This window comes from Hippopotamus amphibius, chromosome 12 (assembly GCF_030028045.1).
Source record: "Hippopotamus amphibius kiboko isolate mHipAmp2 chromosome 12, mHipAmp2.hap2, whole genome shotgun sequence".
Taxonomy (NCBI): domain Eukaryota; kingdom Metazoa; phylum Chordata; class Mammalia; order Artiodactyla; family Hippopotamidae; genus Hippopotamus; species Hippopotamus amphibius.
This window is the reverse complement of record NC_080197.1, coordinates 39,278,805-39,299,480: the sequence shown is the minus strand read 5'-3', so window position 1 is coordinate 39,299,480 and position 20,676 is coordinate 39,278,805. Positions and strand designations below refer to the sequence as shown.

At 48.4% G+C, this 20,676-nt stretch overlaps 1 protein-coding gene across 3 annotated transcripts in view; it reads right to left on the bottom strand.

The window, feature by feature from the left end:
* The window catches only part of KIF16B (kinesin family member 16B), a 291,849-nt gene that overhangs the window by 18,457 nt on the left and 252,716 nt on the right, over positions 1–20,676 (bottom strand). Inside the window, exon 26 of one of the 3 annotated variants that reach the window (XM_057701885.1) lies at positions 6,981–8,264. The exons of 1 other annotated variant lie outside the window; for it this stretch is intronic. In XM_057701885.1, the coding sequence (XP_057557868.1) occupies positions 8,106–8,264 (159 nt within the window). In that variant the 3' untranslated portion in view covers positions 6,981–8,105. Of the gene's footprint in view, positions 1–6,980; positions 8,265–20,676 lie in introns of those variants that run through there. One more of the 3 variants, XM_057701883.1, reaches the window with a different exon arrangement.

Genomic DNA, 20,676 nt, shown 5'->3' with positions numbered 1-20,676 from the left:
ACACCCCCCATCTGTGGAAAAACTGCCTCCCACGAAACCAGTCCCTGGTGCCAAAAAGGCTGGGGACTGCTGCTCTAGAAGCATCTTCATCCACACCTGCAGAGCCTACCCAGACTGTAGCTCTGCCTTACGGGGCCATGGAATTAGAGCAAATACTCCCAAAGCAATTTTCTGGGTCCCATAAGGGAAGAACAGAGAAAAACCAACTCTTTGTGGCCCATGAATGGGTGTCCTAGAATGTTTTGGTTCCTTGCCTTTTTAAAGAAGTCTTTGAATAATTGTTTCCATTTCAAGAAAACTAGCCTGTAGCTAAGTCTGGACGAGGCAGGAGATGCTTGTGGCGTCATTTCCCACGTGATGGGTACTGCACTGCGCAGGTACACCTGGCTGTGGCTGCTTTGAGAGAGGAGTTTCCAGTCTGTTGATCCCCAATAAAGGTTTGTCAAATTTTACCTTTGCAGGTGAGCTCCTGGAGGGCAGAGGGCATGGAGATCAACTCCCAGCAAATAGCGGAGATAGCAGTGCGTTGTGTGGGGGTTTGGGGGGCGAGGTTCTAGATTGTTCTCCCAGAATCAGTGGGTAGCTGATGAGCGTTCGGTCCCGGCTTCAACTGGAGTAAGAACTCAGTGCACCAGCTGGTGAGCCCTTACCTCCAGCTCCGAGCCCACCCTCCTCAGGCCTCTGGGTCGCTGGGGCTGGGACCCTGAAAACCTAGCTCTACTCTGCCCGCGACTCCCGCTTAGGCTCTACCAAGACAGGGCACTGGAGGGAGACCACCAGGCGGGGGCAGAGGCAAGAAACCTGAACCTCTCGCTTCAGCCACGGACCATCCTGACTCTGGGAAAGGAGGCCTTTGGGCCAGAACAGCTGTGGGGCATCATCGGCCTCCAAGAGGAGGTGCCGGGGCCCGGCTGTTGGGGATGTGCAGGGCCTGCTGTGCAGCCACGCCCCCGGCAGGCGGCGCACCGCCCCCCAGCCTCCACTCGGCTGGACCTTCCCCTCACCGGCCACGTGCCCTGGCCCTGAGGCCTCTTGCTTCTGGGGGAGGCGATCACTGGCTGCAGCCACAGACAGCGCGGTCCGTGCCCTGCTGGTGATGCTGTGGTTGATGCAGGACCCTTTCTGCTCGCCCCCCGCAGAGATGCTTGCTCACTCCGTGACCCAGAGAATAAACACGTGCACAGCAACAGTCCCCGTGAATCGTACAGACTGGACCAGGATGACATGTTTTGGAGGCTCCGGGTTGGGGATCAGCCTACGGGCCACCTGATCAGTAGAAACCGGCCCCCTTCACGGAACCACATCCTCGGGGCAGCCGAGAGGCTTTTGCCCTCTAGTCCAGAAAAGGGGTGACTCGGTCCACCCAAGGGATGGTTTATAGGCTGTTTAATCTAAAATGAATCTTTTCCTTTATGGGGAGGCTAGGATGATCATGTTCAGGCCCAGAAGGTGGAGAGGTGACATGATGGCCGGGTGGGGCTGCAGGGGGCATCCCCAGGCTTGAGGAGGACACAGTGCCCTGTGCATAAACTGAACCCTCAACGAGCACACGGCTGCCTCCCAGCCGTGCCTGCGTGGGGTGCCCTGTTCTGCTGTTTACAAAGCAAGGAGGAGGCAAGAGGCCCAACACAGGACACCAACGTTACTGGTGCCTGCCAGCTACTGCAGGGCAGGGCTGTGGACATCCAGCTGGACTTCTGACGGTCTGGGGAGATCATGCTTCCCGACGGCAAGAGCCTCTGAAATCTCAGCACTGTACACACGCCAAGGTCAAAGTTCCAACCGCAGGACAGCCAGCCTCTCGATGGAACAGGACAGTATGCTTGGGTCCTGATGTTCTCCCTCTTACACACAGCTTTAAAGGCTGAGTCTTAGCTGCCACATGCTCTTACCTTCCTCCCTGGGCAATATCCTTCCAAAACAGTAGTAGCTGGCGGGAAGCATGATCCCATTGACAGAATCCTGGCCCACAGTTCTCAGGTGCCCCAAACCTGACCGCTGTCTCGCTCTGACGTCCCTTCACGCTGCAGTTCTTTCCTCCCTTTGGGGCCATCTCTCCCCTCACACGTCACCTGCTCAGGGGTTTCCCTTGTTTTCCCCTAGCATTCCCTGCTCTTCCTAATATTCATCCCAATTTGCGATCACGTAACTGCAACTGTTGGTCCGGCTCTGAGTGGCATGAGAGCCCCCTGAGGGCAGATCCTTGGCTCCGTGACTCACCTGGCAGGGGCAGAGAAGGTGATGCAGAAGAGTTTGTGCTGAATGACTGGCCAGTGGAGCATGGGTCACTGATGGGAAGGCCAGTCCCCTGAGGACCAGGAATGAGGAGGGCACAGCCAGCCCTGAGCATGCTCAGTACATCTCTCTAGGCCAGGTCCTCCACACAGCATGTGGTCAGTGGGGTCACAAGAATGGTCAGAGTTTGAGCTGACCCTCCCTTCACCCTCCCGCTGCCAGAAGGGGACTGGGGCAGTGGCTGTGACATGAGTTTATACCAGTGGCTTCAAGTAGGGCAAGCACCATCCATACCTTATGGACTGTCCCAGGCTCACCTCCCTGCTGCCTGTCCCCCACCTCCCAGCCCCTAAAGGGTACAGAGCAGCAGAGGGACCGGCGCCTAGAGAATGGCTCACCCTGTGTGCTAAGGAGGTGGTGACAGGCAGTGGCCTATGCAGTGGGGCCGACCCGGCTGGCACCAGTTTTCTCATCAGCTGCACACGCGGCAGCACATCCCACAGATGGCAAGCCCGGGGACCACCGACTCCTCAGATGAGCCCGGGGACCACCGACTCCTCAGATGAGCCCGGGGACCACCGACTCCTCAGATGAGCCCGGGGACCATCGACTTCTCAGATGAGCCCGGGGACCACTTACTCTTCAGATGAGCCCCCTGCTTCAGACCCTGTGGGGAGCACAGCGGCTGCCCCTATATCCAAAAGTATGGGAAATCCCTTATAAAAGTAAACTTGACCTTCCCCACCCACTTACAGAGGATTAAGAGCCACTATCTTAACATTACTCCACAATGGAAGGGCTGCACCCTCTGTGAACCGACTTATTACATTCATTGAAATCAAGGCTCAAAACATCATAGGAGGAAAAGTCATATATGACGGCCAGCCACCCCCTCCTTGTTCATGCCTTCTCACTTGTTTGGGGGAAAAAAGCTAACAGAGTTTGGAATCAACCAAAGTGCAAATATTCAAAAAGCTCTTAATCACCGCAAATTGGTATTCTTGTTCACTGTGATTCTTTTCTCTGAAGATGTTCCCTGATGCTTTGAAAAAGCAGCTGTGTTCCTGCCTCCCTCCCTCCCTTCTTCCTGCCTGTCAGAGAAGAGAAGAAGGAGCCTCAGTGATAGCAGACCCTCGGGCTGTTCTTTAGTGAGCAGCTCTCAGGCACAACTTGAAGTGCTACTGGAAAGATAAAGAAATTTCCACAAATATTAACTGTGCATGAGGACTCCTGACACTCCTGACATTGGAGGCAAATAACTCTGCTTTTGAGCAGTGAAGATGTTTAACAATATTTTTCATGGTTTCCCCCCTGCCCCCAGATTTAAATCCTAGAGAACGGTTTCTCTTTCTGGTGACCTGCTTAATGGTACCCAAGAGCTTTGTGATGCTAACCCGACATGGGGCTTTCTGCTGACGCATCTTCCTCCACGCGTTTCCAATTCTGTACCAGCACACCTTCAATGCTTAAAGAGAGATGCTTCGTGCATCTCTTTTGCAAACATGTCCACTTGTCTCTCGTCGAATGAGGAAGAGTCTGTCTTTCCAGCAATGGAAAAGGAGCAAAACCAAACTGGTGAATCTCAAATTCCCACAGGAGAGTCAGTTTTGGGAGACATAACGCTTAGGAAAAAAGCTTCATTTTTTTCAAAACACAAGGGTACCAAATGACTATAGTTAAAGAAAGAACATTTTGAATTTAGTCATTGCACAAGCGCTGCACAGAAGGGAAACCCATCTAGAAAGGTGCAGGGTAGGCTTAAGTCCCAGAGCTTAGCTGTCTGTAATTCCAGTGAGAAATGCGTGCAAATGCTATTTGCAGGGAACAAGGGTGAAGTCACATCCTTGAACCCCTTAAGGTCCGTCAACTGCCTTTCTGTCCCTCCCACCATTCTGCATGTAACTAGTTCTACTGGAGTCCCAAACAAAGAAGCCTGCTGAAGGTATCAGCCTGGCCAGTTTCAACATGACCCTGCTAACTCGCAGGCACCACCATAGGATCAATTTAAAATATGATGCTTCAGAAATTTACAGTAACAAACGGCTAGATTTGTTTCAACTTGGAAATAATTCCGTATGTGCAAAATTTAAAATGTGAACACCACAGAAACATTTTCCATCTACTATATCAGCATCAGAAAAAGCACTCGAAACCAAAGAAAAAAGTCAGCACTCAGGTCCTCTTTTTGCCCGTGGAAAGAGCCCTGTCATAAAAGGAGGGCTCTGCAGACTCAATTTGTCAAGAATGAGGCTCCTTAGATGAATGGTCTTTCTTTAATTAGTTTTTCCAAAACATAAACCACTTGTCATGATTATGGAAGCATCCAATTTTGCCATGGAACTGTTTTACCTAAATTTCCTTACCCCTTTCCAGGAACAAAGTCCAACTGAACCACTCCTGCAGTGTGTGTAGGATATGGGAGGAGAAGGTCTCCTGAGGCAGAAATGTTCAACTCTGGACTCATGAAACCTCCAGGCACCATCCTAAGCATTTGTAAAAGAGAATATAAAACCTCTTTCCAGCACAACCCTTTGGAAGCAGGACATCACTGAACATTCTCTCTCATGTCAGGCTTGAATCCTTACCTGTGTTTTTCTCTGAGTGGATGCACTTCCCTGTGGTGGGCACAGAATGAGTATAACCAGCCATGTCACAATGCCACACTGCTCTCCATCTCCAAGAGCAAGCTGGAGGAAACAGTGGGGCAGGCGTGGGACTGCGTGCTGGGGAATATGTCTGGGGGGAGAAATCCTGTCTGTAAAAGCTGAACCCAGAACACCGTGGCCCCGCTCGGAGGCTGGGTTCTGCGTCTCCACAGCAGCTACACTTCGAGTTCATGGATGCTCTAGGCCGTGAAAGCTTCTGGTTGCTTCTGTTCAGACTCTGAAAGATGCTGTCTAGAGCTCTGAGTGGGTAGCTGGGGGCCAGATTGAGCAGAACTAGCTCTTTCTGCAAACAAATATAATAGAAGTGCCCTGGGGCCTGGGTACCCTGTTCATGAATCTTCAGAGCATCTCTACACTGTGGGCCAGGAATCTTCTAGATGTCCATCATTAAGAAGCCATGGACTTCCCTGGTGGTGCAGTGGTTAAGAATCTGCCTACCAATGCAGGGGACATGGGTTCAATCCCTGGTCCGGGAAGATCCCACATGCCGCAGAGCAACTAAGCCTGTGTGCCACAACTTCTGAGCCTGCGGGCCACAACTACTGAGGCCATGCTCTGCAACGACTGAGCCCACACTCCACAACTACTGAAGCCCGCATGCCTAGAGCCCATGCTCCGCAGCAAGAGAAGCCATGGCAATGTAAAGCCCATGCACCGCAACGAAGAGTAGCCCCCACTCGCAGCAACAAAGACCCAACACAGCCAAAAAGAAAAAAAAAAAAAAAAAAAAAAAAGGAGCCAGCATGACTTAGGTATCCACCTACTCACATGCCTTCGTTAATTACAGGGCTGAATTTGACTCTTTCTGGTTCAGAAACAGCAAGGTCCGGGTGGGAGCCAGGCTGAGAGGCACTACACTACTTGTGATTACACGCAAGATTGGGGCACATATTTTAGTGTGAAAGCAAGACCTAGGAGGACATGCTAAAGCTTCCGAAATGAAGGATTCTGTTCAAGTTCCTTAGATTTGTCCCACTGACCACAAAAGCGTTTATAAACAAATGGCATCTCACTCTGAACAGCCTTCCGTGGTCAGCTTAGCATTCTTGTGTTATTTGATGCATCTGAAAGTAATAAGATACATACTTGCTAATTTTCTTTTACTCCTTTGAATTCATCCAAATTAATGAAGCTTCAATTTTGTCATCCTGCCTCCGTCATCTGTCTTCTCTTCATCCCAGAAAGGGATTCCATTATTTGTTGGGAGGAAATTTTTCATGGACTTATCAACATTCTCTTAAGTTCCACTCAGATTACGGTGCCGTTTGAGTCCAATGAGAAGTTGGCAGTTGGCACCCGCACACTGGTGACAGTCCCCTGCCTGTCACCCTGGGCTGCACTGGAACCAAGAGGTCACCCCATGCAACAGTGTCTCTCTCAGATGGGGACCGAGTTCCAGAGAGGTGAAACGACACCCGCGTGTTACAGCGGCCACAACTTGAACCCTCAACTCAACACTAACTACCTCAGGTGAGGGCTGGAATCACAGGATCTTCTGATTCCTGCACTTCCTACAAACACACGTCTGTTTACTCTTGGCAGGTCGTCACTGTGCCCTGCGTAGTTCTAGTGAAACACCTGCCAGGAGCCTGGCCTCGGAGATGGGTCCAAAAGGGCAGGAGACAGATTATCTGGTCCGTTGAAGAAAACCATTTCGTGTACTCAGCAAACGAGGGACAATCTTCAGCGCTTCGATTCCTCTTAAATAAATGACCTATGGTTGGTTAACTATTATCTCCCAGCTTTTATCCTTCAATCTCTAGGTTTAAATTCTCTAGTACTAATACCCCTAGACCTCTGCCTGTCATCACAACAGCCCTCAAAAGCAAATCATCCTGCTGCAAAAAAAAAAAAAAAAAAAAGCCCTCATTTTTTTTCATGCTAAACTAGGATATCTAATTAGTACAATAATAATTTTCCCCCTTATTGGAATAATTGAATCTTTAAATATATTTTTCAGATTGGAGAGCTTGGTTGTGAAGGCATATTCTAGAAGACTGAACGCAAGCATGTTTTGTTACCCATTCATTCGTGATTTCAATCGTTACTATAAGGGCTTCTTCTACAACACGCTAAATTACACATTATGTATCTTTCCAAGCAAATCAGATAAATTTAAACAGACCAGTAGGAATGATCATGTCACAAATTTACAATAAACTGAGCTACAGGGTAGATTCCATAACTTCATTTAATATTGATAGCAGCTCAATTTAAATCTTGAAAAAGCAAATACCTTTAATAAATTTGGTGTGAATGATTATATATTTTGATATAACTATCATACAGGAGTGTGTACACATATAAATCTATAGGTAGAATTATATACATTTCAATATATACCACATATATATATTTTTCTTCTCACATTTTTCTCTTTAGTAAAACAAAGCGGTTTTACTGTACATGGATGTGTGATGCTACATGAAGTCCTGAGTGATTTAAGGGATTGTTAATAAACTACAGTAAATTCTAGTCTTTCAGCTAAAGATCCAGTAGATTCAGTAACAAAAATGTGAACCAAATGTTTAAAAATACGCATTCAGCGAGGCGCTTGGTTTGTGCTTAGCAGAGAAAGCTTGAGAGTGTATGGCAGCTGTCTGGGAAAAACTTCCTGAATATTCAAGATTAAACGCATATCCTATTTGAATGGATTTATAGAAGCTGATGTCACCTACATCCAGTGTGTCAAGCATGGAAGACTCCAGTCATGATTGGGCTGAAAATCCCTTTTGCAGAATATGAAGTTCTGTGTAAACATCAGTGCTTAGGGATTATACAAAAAGTTCAGACTCAAACAGGGAAAAAGGAAAATACAATGAAATAATTTAAAATGCTTTTCTTGGGAGACAGCCAGCCGCATGGAAGGAATATAAAAAAATAAGTGTATTTTGGTGACAGAGGAAACCAGATGAAAGTCATTAGGGAGGTCTGGTCAGCCACCCGCCTTGGGAAGCCCCAGGCTGGCTTGACCCTGGGGGCCCAGGGTGATGGAGCCACGGGGGCGGACTCAGCGCACACACGAGGGGAGAAGGCCACATTCACCACAACGGGCAGGGACAGCCGCCCGTCAAGGTCACGGTCGGCAAGGCTGGCCCCGCGCTCTGCTCAGGCACTCGGGGGACGCGGTGGGGGCTCCAGGCCCCTGGCTGGGGGGGCCGCTCGGACGAGAAGGCACTGCGTGGCGTGGCCCCATCACCGGCCCTACCCCGTCCCGTGGCTGCTGTAGTCGAAGACGCCCTTCTTGAAGAACGGCGAGAACTCGCAGACGGTGTGTTTGGACAGCGTCAGCCCCACCTTGTCAATGTGCAGCGGGGATGTGGCCGACTGGAGCATCACGCTGAAAAAGTCCCTGAGGTACCGCTGGGGAAGAGAAGAGGGCAGAAACATGCTCAGGACACTGCCGGGGGAGGAACGTCCCGAAACAAGGGCCCTCCCGCGTGGAGGGGCTGCCACTGTCGTTAGAAACAGTGCAGGGACCCTCCTCCACCACCTTGGCCGCATCACACCCACCTGGGAGCAGCCACGGCATCCGGCGTGCAGGTGACACTTCTCGGCTCTGACTCCCAAGACACGGCTAAGGCCTGCCTGCACACAACACCCAGAGGAATGCGGGCCGTGGGGGCTGCGGGTGGGGTCTGCTTTCCAGCACCAGTGTCGCTAGTTAATAACCTGTTTCTTAATAAAGTCATTTCCTCCCCAAATCACACATTAAAAGGCAACTGAGGGCTTCCTAGGTGGCGCAGTGGTTAAGAATCCGCCTGACAAAGGGAGGGAATATGGGGATATGTGTATAAAAACAGTTGATTGAACCTGGTGTACCCCCCAAAAAAAATAAAATAAAATAATAATAAAAAAAAAAAAGAATCCGCCTGACAATGCAGGGGTCACGGGTTCGATCCCAGCTCCAGGAAAATCCTACATGCTGCGGAGCAACTAAGCTCGTGTGTCAAAAAAAAAAAAAAAAAAAAAAAAAGGCAACTGAGAGGAGAACAAAAAGGTGAGCGCTCTGCACCATGCCAAACGCGCACTGGCTCCTTCTCATAAACCAAAGGAAAAGCAATACTGGGGACAAGAGGGTCCGCTGTAAGCACCAGTATTTACAGACCAGTTTACAAACCCTAGGGTCACCAGTAAAAGGAAGTGCTTGCTCAGATTACCTGCCAGGAACCCCGTGTTCACCCCTCACCCCCCGCACGCGTCTGTCACAGCTTCAGCCACCTCTTCTGGCAGCAAACACGCAGAGCCCGACTGAGACCAGGACCCGAGATGCTGGGGCTGAAATCAGACGCGGGTGCCGGTGCGATGTGTTAAAGGAAAACAGGATGTGCAGAAAGAGTTCATGTATTTCAGGTCAGGCAAACGTTTTCTCTAACAGAAAATGGGGTGGATGGGGCCGGTTTTAGGCCTGAGTCTTTATTATTGTCTCAGCTTTTGAAAATACAAATCCTGTTGCAAACTCAGAAATTAGAGTAATTCTGGACTCCGAGAAACAAATTTTGTCCATGAAATGGCCTAGGACAGTGGTCCCCAAGCAGGGGTGATCTGCCCCGTAGACACATTGTCACTGGGGCGGCGGGGGGTGGGGAGGGGCGGTATATCTAGGGGGTAGAGGCCAGGGATGTGGCTAACGTCCTCTAAAACAATGCCCAGTACAGCCTCTGTGCAAAGACTCATTTGGCCCCAAATGTCACTAGTGCCACAGATGAGAAACCTTGGCCTGGGGGAAGTCGAATTCAGCTACCTGAACAAATTACCAGCCTCAAATTCACCTCTGAAAGAAGACATTCTGCCCAAGGAAAATCTGTTAGCTACTTTCTTAAAAACAGTAACAGGGATTGCTAATAAGTAACATTCATATAGTAATTTACAGTTTCTAACAATCTTCTAACATCCAATTTTTTATGCTTTATGGAAGCATAACTGATACCCAATAACTGCACACCCTTCAAATGTACTCATCAACTGAGGAGTGCTGACACACGCAGATGCCTGCGAAACCATCACCAAAGCAAGGTGACAAACACCTGTACCACATGCAAAAGTTTCCTAGGTCACCTAACCTCAGGTTATCTTCATAACCTGCCTGGAATTTCCTCTTTTTACTACTGTAACACCCATTATTTGGTGAGCACGGCTAGTAACCAAGAGAGGAGACTTGAAAACAAGGGTTTTTAACTCAGACTCTGTTTCCTTTGTTCAATATTCCTAACTTCCTGGTCTCGTGGTAATTGCCCAAGAAGGGCTCTTGAAATAGAAATCAGGTCGAGAAAAGAATGTGACAAAACCAACTGCTAGAAAATGGAGACCTTGCTCCAGCACTTATTTCCATCTGAGAAGCAAAGGGGAGGGACTGCCTTGACTTTTCTGCGGGGAGGGAAGCTGAGGACATCGACCTAGAGGGACCCGAGGTCCAGCAAACACGGTTACCAGGAAATACCGACTACACTCGACCAGCCAACACTCGCCGTGAAATGCAAGCGTGCAGCTAACTGTGCAAGATGGAGACAGAGATGATGTGGCACGAGGAGGACCGGGAGCTCGCCCCGTGCGTGAGCCGCACCCCATCACGGTGTAAAGCAGGAGCACAGTCATCTCAGCAGCTCCTGTGCAGCCCCTGTCCCCACGGCCACGCTCAAGTGCAGACTAACGTGCACGATAAGCCTGCCTTCCAGATGAATTCTGGCTGGATGGAAGGTGTTTAAATCTGGGAACAGATGTTGTATCAACATTTGTCATCATTAGTTCATGAAGCGGGGGCCCATAAAGCCTGAAGGGATACGGAAAAGAGAAGGGAAAGTAAAAACTAGAAATAAAAGGCAAAGAGAACGTAGTGCAGACCCCCTTTCCTGCCTGGGCAGCACCATCAAGAAAGAGCAGGTAAGTAGCTGCAGATGATGGCTTTTCTTAAAATGAACGCATCAGTATGCCTCGATGAAACCTCCAGATAGAAGGATCTGTTCCAACTGATTCTGAACATTACAGAAGAGTTTGCTCTGCAGGACAAATCTCCGCTCAGCAGAACAGGGCAGTCTTGGCTCCCTTCACAAGGACTGCTTCCTTGGTCAAAGGAAGGCTGTGACTAGGAAGTGTTCTTTGCAGTGATCTCGGGGTACTCCAAAGTGTAGGAGGTGTTCGGCTGTGTCCAAGCCACAGGCTTGAGGTGGGCCGAGCAAAGTCTTTCCGGTGAATGACAAACCCAAAGGACTAGGGCTAGAGCCGGGGACACCAGATGGAACTAAAATTCCAGAAGGTTCCTGAGACAGACTGCATCTCACTCTTCTCTGTAATCCCCCACCATCCCGGGCTCACTGCTAAGCTGGAGAACAGTGCTTACCAGTAACCTCTAGGACTGATTTTGATGAGTTGATTTTTTAAAAATTGAAGAATACAGAGAGAAAACAGCATCCGTCATGAGTGTACAGCCTAAAGAGTTTTCAAAAACCAAACGCACCGGCGTGCTCAGCATCGGGATAAAAATATCACAACATTTCTGGCGCCCAGGCAGCCCTCCGCACACTCCTCCCCCCAGGGTAAGCACCATCCTGGCTCCCGGCACCATCGATGAGTCGTGCCAGGTTCTGAACTTCACGCGGACAGCATCGCACAGGGCACATTCTTCTGTGCCTGGCATCCACTGCTTAACACGATGTTTGTGAGATTCGGGCACCTGGCTGGGTGTGCTGCGGTCTGTTCGTTCTCACTGCCGCGTAGTAGTCCACGTGACCACGCCCACCCAGTGACTGCAGCAGAGGGGGTGTGCAGGGGTGACGAGTTTGGTTCTTTTGTCTGTGCTTCTTCAGTAATGAAACCTACTTCCATGTAATGGTGTCGGGTGAGTCAAGTGTATTGCTGTTTCTCCAGTGAAGAAGTTTCCCCTTAGGGGCTGAGGCCTCAGTCCAAGACCAGCCGTTGTACTAGAACTCTGCTATTGCATGTATTCAACATACATTATAATTATATGTAAACTACATACCTGAATATACACATTTATATTAGTAATTTCTGCTGCCTGTGCCCCCACTGTTTTCCACAGCACCTGGGGCTGTGGAAGAAGGGAGAAAATTGAAGTGCTTCTTGTCAAAGCTCTCCCTCTACTGTGGATCCAAAGACACCCCTGGCCCTCCCTGGTGTGCAGTCCAGGAACCGAGCTGCCTCCCCAGGGCAGTTCACTTTATAGGAGAGCATTACAAACACTCAGGGACATAGAGAGTTTAGGTGGCTTATCAGGGTCAGAAGGGCAAAGCAGGAGAAGGATCTGTGAAATCCAGTATTCAATTTCTGTTTCTTTCCGCTTCTTTGGGGACTGACTATCTCGCTGACTCAGGGCAGAGGACTGGTGATTTTTTCCTATTCATATTCTCGGATGGGGACCTTATAGCCAAACAGCTAATCAAGATACCACTTGGAACCTGCTGGGACCAAAGGTCTTCTGGGGCAAGCCTCTTCCAGAGCTGGGGCCGTAGAGCATTTCAAGACTTCACATAATTCAGGGCAGTCAGGAGAGCTGTCGGTCTGTCCATTCCCAAGCCCACTTCCTTACAAAGAACACAGTTGTCTACTGTTTGCCATCAACACCCCTGGGGTGTTGGCAGGCACCTGTCAGGACTCAGAGGAAACCTTCCATCTATATCGTACCCAACTCCTGGTGGGGCTAGGCTGTTGTGCGATCAATGCATCTGCCCAGGGCACTTCTCTTAGGAGGAGGTCAATCCTAAGAGGCCTTCATGAATGCCGTTTCAAATGGGCCAGCGCATCCCAGAGGTCCGTTCCCACCCAAGCACTCAGCTAGAAGGCTCCTGCCCGAAACCCAGATACACACAGGGGCCAATCTTTCAAATTCCAACACCGTTTCAAAACACAACCACCAAACAGTATTAATCTTTTGAACCAAAACACAGGCTAATATGGTCTGTTGGCTGTGTTAATGAGTTCTGAAAGGCAAAACACACTCCCTACAGCAATACAGGGCAACTCCACCAAGAATTTAGTCAATTATCTTAGAGCTTTAGCCGGGCACCTCAATCAATATGCTGCATTAAGGGAAAAAAAATGAAAATATAATGTGCTGCTTACACGCTACTTCCCTTTAGACATTCTTGACGAAGGTCATCATTTAACATGATTCATGTGTGACCTACAATACGATTTCAGTCTCAGCTCTGGCTGAAATGGAAAGTACTTAAGTTCCTGGAACAAGCTGGGTAAAAGCTGGCATTTAGGTAGCCTCTGCTGCATCTCTCCTTTCAACTCAGGAGCTTTTGGATGAAACACTAGTCTGCTCACAGCAATGATCATGTGCTCTGTAGCCCATCCAGGCAGAAACCTGGGAGGTCAGCAGGGCGTTAACGGTGTGGCCGCCCCCATCTTGCAGCCGTTCCCTCTCAGGTCTGGGATCTAAAAGGGAAGGAAAGTTTGAGGCCAGGGAAAGGTGGGAAGGTGTGTAGTACCCAGGCTCAGCAAAGGCTGTGAATAGGGAGCACATCCAGCGTGTGGCAGGCTCGGCCCGGGGAAGAGCAGGGCTTGAAGGAGAATATGGGGAGCCTTGAACCTGGCTGTGGGTCTGCAGGCACTTGGTACAAAGCCTTTCCTGGCTCAAGAGCTCCTATGACCCCTGAGACACACACAGGAGGAGGAAGACAGATGTGCGTATCCTCTATTCACAGATAAGAAGACTGAGATCTCAAGAGACAGTGACTTAGCCAAGTTCAACGACTGTAAGAGGCCGACAAAATGATTGGCTCTTCAAATTCAGGAGAAAGTCTTCAAAATTCTCAAGGAGAGTCCTTTACGCCTGCAACATAAGGTGTGAGTGTAAACACAGCCCCTCCTTCTGGGGCTGTTCATACCCCACTCATGTAGGCTCTCAGAATGTACCCTGAATTTCCATCAGCTGCCGTGTGTGTGTGTGTGTGTGTGTGTGTGTGTGTAAGATGTGGGAATGAGAATAGGGCCTCAGAAGTGTTTGAAAGAACTTAATTTCCATCAACCACCGTGTGTGTGTGTGTGTGTGTGTGTGTGTGTGTGTAAGATGTGGGAATGAGAATAAGGCCTCAGAAGTGTTTGAAAGACCCTACCTTTTTATCGTTTGGCTTCCTTCCTTCTGTTTTAATTAGCAGGGGGATAAAATCATGACCATTTTATGTTATTAAAAAGTTTCCGTTTTAATAGGGCTCACGGCTGTAACCGCAGTCTACTGCTTATTTCACGGGCCATATTTCACCCCAGCTGTGTCATCCTAATGATTTTCCGGACATCTCATTGTTGTGGAGCTCTCTTCATTTTACAAAATTTTAACACCAATCCATAATTTAATTTAAAGTTATTGAAATTATTAAAATTGAAATGTTCTTTAAAAAAGTAATGGGGCTTGAGCCACCTTTCCACTGTGACATATTAACAGGGAAGACAGTTCAATGGCATTCCTCACTTCCAGAAGTCATTAGCCACGGGGGCAGCTTAAAGACAACTCTCAGTCCAGTAAGACTTAGAGGTTTCATTTACCTTGCAGTACTTGGAGAATTCATCATTCACTGGTGGGCTCTGAAGATGGGTTCGGCCTGGATGGAGACACACTGGGATATTTCTAGACCCCAGAGAGGTCTGGACACCACTGGCCATGTGTTATAAATGTTATTCACCCCGTCAAGTCTTCCCAGGTCTAAGCCCCTACACATTCTACTCTGAACACGTCTCTCTGGCTATTTAGGAATCCTAAAATTTGTCTCCACTGGACCAACCAAGCTGGGTTCCTTTCCCAACAATGCCCCCAAGTGTCCTCCACACTCTGATAACATTAGGACAGTCTGCTTCAAGTAGCTCACTCATCCACTGCGAGGTTACTGCATACCTGCTCCACACAAAGCAGCATGCGGGCCGTGGTGTCCAGCGCTGAATACATGAGGCGTAGAGCCGCCTTCCCAGAGCGCCTGGGCTGCCTGCACCACCTCCTCGTGATGCAGAATCATTCTTACTGGCGCTGTGCATCTACTGTCCAAATCCTGCTTGTCTTTTAACAACTGAATTGAGGTTTATTCTCTGTTGACACCTCTCTCTTCAGACTCCATTCATGAACCCAACAAATATTTACCGAGAGCTTTCCTCCGGGCAGCACGGCTGGGGACTCAGGAATGGACAAGCCTCATTCCCACCCCGAGTAAGTGCAGGCCTTTCAGGGAGATGGACAGGAAAAGCAGGAGTTAAAATATGGCTCCAAGAAAACAGGAATGTGATGCTTTTGGAGCACCTAGTAAAGGTAGCCAGCTTCATCCTGGGAACTGGTCACCTTTATGCCAAGACCTGAGGGGTGAGAAAGAATTGAGCAGAGGAAGATACTGGAGGAACCCTGTTCCAGGCAGAGGGTAGAGTGTGTACAAAGCCTCACGGCGGGGAAGCAGAGCTTGGGGCACAGCCAGGGGTCCAGCAGGACTGGATTGTGCACTATTTAGCATGGCAGACGCCCTTCTGGAATGCACTGCTGCCCAGATCAGCCCTCGCCCAGGCCTCAGACTGAGGGCCCAGCACTGTGCTCTGGCAGCCCCTCTTTTCTCCAATCCATGGGGTCCTGCCAGGCCTCTGGGCGGAGCCTGTGACTTGTTTTAACCATGAGAATACACTGGAGGTAAAGCTGAGAGTGAGGAGGTCACCTCGCAGGGTCCGGTGCCCGGGCTGAGCCCAGTCCTTAGTGGAACCGTGACCAGAATGCAGCCATACAAGGGCCTGGACCTGACAGAGACACTTGGAAAAGATGAACCACCCAGTGGAGCCCTGCCCACATCCCAGAACCACAGCATCATAAGAAATAAAATGTTAGTTTCTTTAAGGCACTAAGTTTTGGGGTAGTTTAGTACTCAGTGATAGATTGCCAAAATACATGGATTTGGGAACAAGGTAAAAGATGAGGGAATAAATGATATTAGTCAAAGCAGCACAGAAAAAGTTTCTCTGGTTTCTATTTATAATTTATGGCTAGCCATAAATTACAGTCCTATTCTACTTCATGCCAACCTCTTCCAACCTTTTCCGTATTTCTAATGAATAATTCCGTTTTTGCAGGTACTTTTTTCCTATTCTAGGTTTTAAAGTAAATACTTGGAATAAGTAGTCATCATTTGAAATATGGCATTTATTTCTTGATGTTATACAGAATTCTGAGAGCTCCCACTTAAAATTCATCAGGGTGAAAATGTTAGTCTGTGATTACAGAATCCAAACTATTCATTACAGCTATTCAGAGAATCTTCTTTATGAGTTTAATGACATAAGCATATTGTATTGAATTATTATGGTACTGCATCAATTGGACTCATAAATTTAATATACTCAGTCTGGTTCACATATTCTAATAAAATCCAGCTAGCTTTAAAAATTTTATAAGGGATGTGCATTTCATGCCCATGTGATATTCAATTTTTACAGGTTGACGTTCTTGCTCGGGGTATTAAGTAGCTTCAACAATCCTGATGACCTACCCCGGCCAACCAGCAAGGTCAGGGTGAGACCCCACAAACAAACAGGCCATATCAGAAAGCCCAAGGTCTGCCTGGACTTAGAAGCTGGTTGAGCTTTTCTCCAGAGCACAAGTCTCTAGCAGTCCCATCTTTTTGGCTCACGAAGGGGAAGAGAGAAGTTGGGCGTACGGTGTAGCTGTCAGCCAGGAGTGGAAGCATGTGTAAAAGGAGCAGGAGGCAAAGAGCTTCCAGACTGGCTCGCAGGCCCCACTCTCAACTTCGGTTAAAGCAAAATATGGTGGGACGCTGGGAGGAGCCCAGTTCTTTGGCTTTGGTTTACTGGATCTTTGTAAGAGATTGGTAACTGGCTAAACACAGACGCAGAGAGCCCTGGAGACACCTCGGCCGTCGGGACTGCACAGCTGCTAGAGTCCAGCTCTGCCCTGCAAGCCAGCTCCTTGGGCACTCGGTCACTCTGCAGCCACCATGCTGGGCACGGGGACCTTACAGCACAGGGACAGAAAATCCCTAAACGCCGCTGCACCTCTGCTTCCTCATCAGACTATCTTCTAAGGATCAGGATATTCAATGAGCTACTCTCTGTAAAGTGCTCTGGGCAGGGCCCAATTCACAGTCAGTATTTATTAAGTCATCAAAGCTATTATCTATACAGCTTTGTCCTCTGGGAGTTAATGGACAAATATGTTAATTTTCTCCTCTTTTAGATGTTTAGAAACATGTGGGCTTAAAGCATGGAAGTATTTAACTTTAATGTCTTCCCCTTCAAAGGAAAGTAGAGGACAGCACGAATCTGGAATGTTTTTTTCCAAAGTCACCTCATAGCAGATCCTGGCAGACCCTTTATTTCAAGAGTTGCTTTAAAGGAAGAATGACTTAACATGTTTCTCAAAATGGGGAATCATATTACAAATAAGTTAAAAAATCTAACTATAGCAGGTAAATTAACTATGCTCTGAAGATCATTTTAAAATACATTTTGGATACTGAGATTCTGTAAAGTACCATCAGGGGAGGGGGTGCGGGGAACAAACCAAAACCAGCATTTTTTTCTCTGTTTCTAAGCTCGTGATTCCCCCCAGCGCTGTATAAACCTTCAAAGAGGTTCCTGGCATCTGGAGAGAGGCGGACGGGTCCCAGTGACCAACGTGACTGACACACTTTCAGATAAGAGTCTTGCTGTGTGACACCTCCTGGCTACAATGCACTTAAAGAACCAGGTCCTAAAACACTTCAGAATCAAGAAGCGGCTGCACCTGACTTGCTGGCATCCCTAAGTCTCCCTCCTAGTGGAACGCAGGAGCTGGATGCAGGGCGATGCTTCGGGAACCCGGAATGACCATCTGGTCCCTTCCCCCGGCCGTGCCTGTGGGTGAGCAGAATGAGCCTTCCCTTTAGAGTCTGACCTAAGGTCCTCTGTGTATCGACAGCCAGTGTTCCCTGGCTGGCCTTGAACTGGGCCATCACCGAGTAACACTGAGCCCCTGTACTCAGGGCGAGAGGGTAAGCTCTGGAGATGCCAGGGGTGGGGGGAGACCCACTGCCCCCTTTTTGTTCTCTGAGCAGGGGCTCCTGATGATCCCCGTGGGCTGTTTGCCCAGCAAATTATCTCCTGCCTCGGGAGTTACTGCTCAGGGTGCACACACCGCCCTATGCACTCCCCTGCCCTGGGGCAGGCGGGGGGCACGCTCACACCCCAGGTGTGAAGAGGACCCTGTGACCCTGCCCCACAGAGAGGATTAGCTGGGGATTTGGATTATCTGCACCAATGATCCCCTTCACAGGGGACAATGGCTGAGGCTTGACTGCATCAGGGAAGGTGGAGGCTGGGAGGAAAGCCAGATCAGAACTGCTCTAAGTGGAACATCTCTAATTTTCAAGAGGGATGGAGTAGGTCTGTATTTCATAGAGGGAGATGAAGATAAATTTCTTTACCAAACAGATATTATCTATGGAATTAAGCATCTAAATTAAAAAATATAGACATTGAATCTGTGTACCTCCTCAAAGACACTCTTCATTAGATGATTGACACAAAGATGGCCATTAGCTAATTAGATCTCGACAGACAGAGGCATGGGCTTTCTTTCCTTAGGACCTCACCTTGTAGCAAAATGTTGTGGGTTTATAGTATTTAAAGACGATCCCTCTCAAACAAGGGATATTTACTAATTTACTATAGAGAACAACATCTCTCAAATCAATTTATAATTCAAAGCCAAACGCTGGAAACGTTTAAAACTGTCCTTGACGGCTCTTAAAATCTGAGAAGCTGCTGCAGAAGAGAAGTGAAGGATGCTACCCGCCCAGAGGACGATGACACATGTACTCCCCAGGACACTCGCGTATGGCTGTGTGAAATGCCAGATGAACGCTGAACTGCGTGAGCATCAGTCATTCCGTCGTCAACACCTGTAACGTCTGTGACTGTTTTCAACTGCAGGGCTGGGCAAGGAGTGCAGTGAAAGTTAAAAAGTATTGACAAGATGTGGGTGGAAACAAGATCTTACAGATCAGAAGGAAACCTCACCGGCTAGGGGATGCTGGAGAAAGCAACGGGGCATCTAATAGAAGTGACAGCGGGCTCATCTGACACCCACCGACCCTGCCACAAGAGAACTGCCTTTCCCAGTAGGGAGATCAGTTTACATGGACCGCAGTCACCTGAATACACCCAGATTCTTTCAAATGAGACTGGAAGATATGCACTATAAATGGGAAAGGAAAGGGGAACTGCGACAACATATACCAAGAAGCATAAGAGGCGGCGAGAGCAGACAGGGCCCCTTGCTGCCCACAGCATCACTGCAGAGTCTCAAGTACGAGCCTTACGACCCAAGGGCTTCTGCTGCCAGCTGGCTAAAAATATTCATTGAGAAAAAGGCAATGGCTTCATTTACTGCCATTTTCATCTTTGATTAGCAATTTTTTTTCTTGATTTCAATAGCAGCGTCTTAATTTTACTTATAAATAATATGAGACAGGTGATCTCAATTAGAAAACAGATTAGAGAAAGCCTTTTTTTTTGCTTGCCTGGCATGAATATTATATATGTAAATGTAAACACATTGCAGTGAGCTGCTGGAAATAAAAATAAGCCTATCTAAAAACGGATGGGCGCTTTACATGGGCAAACGATAAAGATAAAAAGTCGTATGGAATTGGAATAAACTGGTGTTCTTCTCCATTTGTTCCGCCGAAACATTGTCTCAAAGCACTGCAACAACGCTGATTCATTACCACTATGAAACGTAAGTGGCGTGTATAGAAGAGAAACGCATTGTCAAGGGAAAAAATTAACTGGTGGAATTCTGAAATAAAGATGCAGTTTACAAAGGTAACAAAGGATGGTGTGGAGGTTGGCTGGTACAGGCCACAGTGAGCACCTTTCATCTAAGAAAAGCACGATTTATCTGGGAAACAAATCTGAATGAACGGAGTGTGGGGAATTAACGCATCTTCAAGAAAGCCTAACTCCAACTGGGCCGGGCTTTATAAGAGACAAAAGATAACTCCCCAACGTTGATATAAACAGTGAGCGGAGAACCTCGTGGAAACAGGAGACAGCGGTTCTTAAACAAAAGCGCAGGAAGAATTCTGATCGTGTCTTCTGGGCTGCTGCAACCAAGGAAATGTATGAAGAGGAACTACACTGACATCAATGGAAATAAACAAAATTGACTTTCCGGAAGCAAGAAGCTAGGCCTCCGGGCTTGTAACAGCACCAGAAGACATGAAAGTAACCAGCGGAATATTAAAGCAAGGAAGGACAGGGTGAGGTGGACCACGCAGCACAGGGCTTCTCAAGCAATCTGCAGGGGAGGACCAGTTGAGAAGGGAGAAATGGAAAGCAGAGGAGAGGAAAACGAGAGGGGGACCAGGCCAGGAGGCTCAGCACAGGCAAATGGAATTCCAGAAAGAAAAAGAAAACCTCAAAAGAGGAAACGATCACAAAAACCTCCCAGAGATGACGGATGTGAGAGAAAGTCCATGCAGACAGAGGCCGGCAGAAGTGAGGGCTGCTCACCAAAGCAGAACCGTGAGCACTCCGAACACTGGGGACAGAGGCAGGAGGGAGAGAACCATGTCACATCCAAAGGATCAGGAACTGAAATGGCTCTGAACTGCTTGACAGCAGCACTGGAGTCAGAAGACAGTGAAGCAACCCCTCTGACCTACGGAACGGAAATGGTTTCCAACTAATATATTCTATCCAGCCAGCGTGCGGGTGAAGAAAGACCTCGTCACACATATCTCTAGAAATGGACCTCCTACACGTCTTTTCTCAGGAAGCTCCTAGGGATGTG